Below are 4,162 nucleotides of genomic sequence, written 5' to 3' on the forward strand. Positions count from 1 at the left end.
GGATGGTATTAAAATCATGTGTCACTGTCCTGTCACCGGCGTAATGCAGCAGGATTGACGATACACTGTTTTATTTTATTTCCCCCCCAGTTCTGTGAGCGGAGAAGCGATGTCCAAATAGCAGCTGTTACGGCTGCTTGGCTTGCTTTGAGATCTCAGCTGCTCACGCTGGTGACAGTAAACAAGAGCTTCGGCGCGCAGATGATGAAAACAAATAGATTCCAATCTCATCGAAGGCCAGGCTAACTGAGATGGATACAAAGCCACGCTATTGCCAGCTCCTCCTCCACCACAGAACAAACAATATCTTTAAAACACCAGCGTTGTTTAAAAGCATCCAGGTCTCCAATGTGTTTATAAAACCTGAACTCCAGCCAGAGTCTGGCTCTGATGTTACAGAGCCACATTGCCCCGGCCTCCTGCCCCTCTCTGTTTTCCACCCGGGACTTCCTTGTTAAATAAATGGCCATTTTGGCTTCGCCGGATAAAAAATTAAGGAGCTGCCACTTTTCTTTTTCCGTTTTTTTGTAGGCAGCTCCCATGATAAAAACCTTCTCTGTAAAAGCCACATTAAAAAGACTAAAAACCAATGTCAAAAGAGTGAAGAAACTCAAAAGTCTCTTACACTCGTTAAAAACATGGTAAATAGTCTCCCGGAGGTCACAGAAGGGGCACTGGCTCAGGACAGCGGGATTAATTACGGAAATAAAAGCGTTGGACGCGACAGCACCGTGTAAAATCCGCCACTGGATGTCAGCGGTCCTTTTCTTCAGGGGAGGCTTGTATAGGACCCCCCACTGCGGGCCAGGGCCTCCATGCCCAAGTCTCTCTGACCACACAGTGGGCGGTCTGTTGCACAGTCTGGACCTGTTGATACTCTTCACGAGGTTAAAATACAAAGTCTTCTTGTCTGCTTTGTTCAGTGTGCAGTTTTCTGGGTGGCTCGTTCTTAGCAGGGGGCCGGTGAGTCCCCCTAGCCCCGGGCTGAGGGAGATGTTTGGGAAGGGGTCTGCAGGGTCCGGCTCTGCTCTCTGCTGGCTGTAGTCGTTGAGGAGGCTCCTCTCCAACCCGGTCAGCCTCTGCCTCCACAGCTCCAGGAGCCTCCTCGCCACCGGGTCGGAATGCATCCCCAGCAGGGAGCCCAGGGCCGGGGGGTTGCTCAGCGTCGGCCCCACTGCATCCACCAACTGCTGCAGGGAAAGGGTCTTTTGCAGCAGCGCCCCCGTTAGTCCAGGGGTGACGCTGCTGCTAATGTCCAGTTTTGCATTATAAATTAATGGTTCTCTCAACAACCAGAACAGAGAGTCAGACTGTGGGCACCTTTCGTGCTTAAAAAGGGCCCACGACTTAAAAACACCCTGATAAAAAGGAGGCAGCCCACTTAACTTTAAAATGCTGGAGTCTATTAAAAACAGAGCAGTATCCAGCCCTAGGTTGTCAGCACGTCTGAGGATGCAGCTGGCCACGTCTCGCCACACTAAAAACCCCGGACTCGTTAAAAACTTCTGAACAAACTGTAATCTAAAAGTGGCCGTCCGGCTGGCCAGGTGGACAAGGCCCTGTCCTCCCTCCTCTCTGGCTAAAAACAGCACCCCCTGTGGAACCCAGTGTAGACACACACAAAAGAAATACACCATCTTCTTTTGTATGTTGGCTAGAAGCCAGAGGAGGGTCTAAAACGGTCAACCTGTGCCACAGTTGGGATGCAATAAGATTGTTTAAAACCAGTACTCTACCCTTAAAAGACATCTGGGGGAGCAGCCACTTCCATTTGGAAAGTTTCCCTCTATCTTCTCTGTGACGCCTCCCAGTTCTTCTGGACCATGCTCGGTTTCCCCAGATATATTCCTAAATATTTAAAACCGTCCTTTTTCCATATGAGCTTTTGTGGAAGAACCGAGGCGCCACGCCACTCCCCCACAGCGAGGGCTTCGCTTTTCTTCCAGTTCACCCTCGCTGATGATGCCGTGCTAAAATCATGTACTATTTGATTTAAAAGGTTTACATCATTTTGATTCTTAATAAAAACAACAACGTCGTCGGCATATGCCGATAAAATCATTCTCTTACTAAAACCAGGTAAAACCAAACCATGTAGGCTAGAGCGTATTTTAATGAGGAGGGGCTCGAGGGAGAGTGCGTAGAGCATCCCGGACAGAGCACAGCCCTGCCGGACCCCTCTACTCACTCTAAAAGGAGCACACAGCCTGCCGTTTTTCTTCAGCACACTCAACATTACTGTACAACACCTTGATCTTAGCTATGAAGCCAACGCTGAACCCAAACTTCCCCAGAACTTTCCAGAGGAAGCCGTGTTCAACGCGGTCAAAAGCCTTTTCCTGATCTAGAGAAATCAGACCAGTGTCCATACCCAACGAGCTGGAGACCTCCAAAACGTCCCGAATGAGGTGGACGTTGTCCACCATGGACCTGCCGGGCACACAGTAGGTCTGGTCCCGATGGAGGACCTGCTCCATAGCTCCCCTCAGCCTGGAGGCGAGGACCCTGGACAGAAGCTTGTAATCCACACACAGCAGAGACACAGGGCGCCAGTTACCGATGTCCTGCGGGTTTCCTTTTTTTGGCAGTAGCGTTAGTACTGCCCTCCGGCAGGACATCGGCATGGAACCAGAGGCCAGACTCTCGTTGAAGACGTCTAGGATGTCCCCTCCGAGGACATCCCAGTATTTCTTGTAAAATTCAGCGGGAGGCCGTCGATCTCGGGTGCGCCCTCCCTGCATTCCCTGCAGGGCAGCTTTCAGCTCTTGGGGGGTTATGGGTCTGTCGAGCTCCTCATTAGTCTCCTCGGAGACCTGAGGCAGCTCCCACAGAGCCGCCTCCGTCGACTCTCCCTCCTCCCTATACTCAGTGGCATAAAGGGAGGAGTAAACCCCACCGCCGCTTCCGGATCTGGCTTGGCTCCACAACCGCTGCCCTGCTTCCGTCAGCAGTGAGTGGATCACTCGCCTGCCCACTCCTCTTCTCCAGGCCGAAGAAGAAGCTAGAGGAGTGTCCATCTCGCGATGGTCTGGAATCGGGACCTGACCAGTGCGCCTTGTACTTTACTGAACAGGTCGGCGAGAGCCGCCTTTTTACTTTTGAGGACTTCAATATGTCCTCGATCTCCTGTGGACTCGTTTAAACTTTCTAGGTCCACTATCTCAGTCTCCAGGTCCTTCATAGATCTGGTGATGTCTCTAGTGACGTTGAAAGTGTGCTGCTGACAAAGGAGCTTAATTTCTACCTTACCACGGTCCCACCACTGCCTAAGATTATTAAACTCACTCTTCCTCAGCCTAAAAATGCCCCAAAAATAAAACAACACCTCCCTAAAAATCCTATCGAAAGTTAAAACTGTATTAAAATGCCAATATGCGCTCCTGGGTAAAAAATTCCTAATAAAAACATGACATAAAACCAAAGAGTGATCAGTAAAACCAGCCGGAACAATGCTGCACATTTTAAAAATATTAAATGGTGCTTAAAACATAAATACGGTCTAACCTGGCTGAGGAGATCCTTCCCTCCCTAACGTGGGACCATGTGTACTGTCGGCAGTCCGGATGCATCCTTCTCCACACGTCCACCAGGCCATGAGAATGGACCAGCCTCCTCAGCACCTGCTGTGAAGCTGGATGTGGCTCTGTGTGGTTTCTGTCATTAAAATCATCCTCTGTGCAGTTAAAATCCCCCCCCAAGAATAAAAAATCCTCCGAGGCACAGTCATTTAAAACATCATTAACTTTGGATAAAAACAGCTTCCTCTCTGTCCCAGTTGTTGGAGCATAGACATTAATTAAAACAACATTAAAAAGGTCGAACCGTGCTTTCACAAAGAACAGCCTCCCCTCCACGATGTGTTTGACCTCCAGTGACCGCGGGCTGAAGGCCCTGGAGAAGAGGAAGCCCACTCCTCCGCTGAGGTTGGTGTTGTGGCTCAGGAGGACTTCCCCCCCCCACTCCCTCCTCCAGTCCGCCTCGTTGGTGCTGTCGCTGTGCGTCTCTTGTAAGAAGAGAACATCGTTGGCTTTCATCTTGTTAAATTCATAAATTGATGTTCTCTTCTTACTGTCCCTCGCTCCATTTACGTTTAAAACTCCGACTCTGAATGTGTTCATTAAAAGAAAAGAGCTTAAAAAACAAATAAAACTTAAAATCAACA

The 4,162-nt window shown here is 49.7% G+C and overlaps 1 protein-coding gene across 1 annotated transcript; it reads right to left on the reverse strand.

Annotated features, from left to right (window-relative positions):
* Positions 1–285: 285 nt before the first annotated feature.
* Positions 286–2,741, reverse strand: LOC130198431 (cuticle collagen 2-like). The gene is made up of 2 exons (XM_056421593.1): positions 2,372–2,741; positions 286–1,190 (listed from the first exon to the last, which is right to left on the reverse strand). Exons 1-2 carry the CDS (start codon positions 2,739–2,741, stop codon positions 889–891), a joined length of 672 nt encoding a protein of 223 aa, XP_056277568.1. The 3' UTR covers positions 286–888.
* Between the last annotated feature and the right edge of the window lie 1,421 nt (positions 2,742–4,162).

This window comes from Pseudoliparis swirei, chromosome 8, assembly GCF_029220125.1.
Source record: "Pseudoliparis swirei isolate HS2019 ecotype Mariana Trench chromosome 8, NWPU_hadal_v1, whole genome shotgun sequence".
In the NCBI taxonomy this organism is placed as follows: Eukaryota; Metazoa; Chordata; class Actinopteri; order Perciformes; family Liparidae; genus Pseudoliparis; species Pseudoliparis swirei.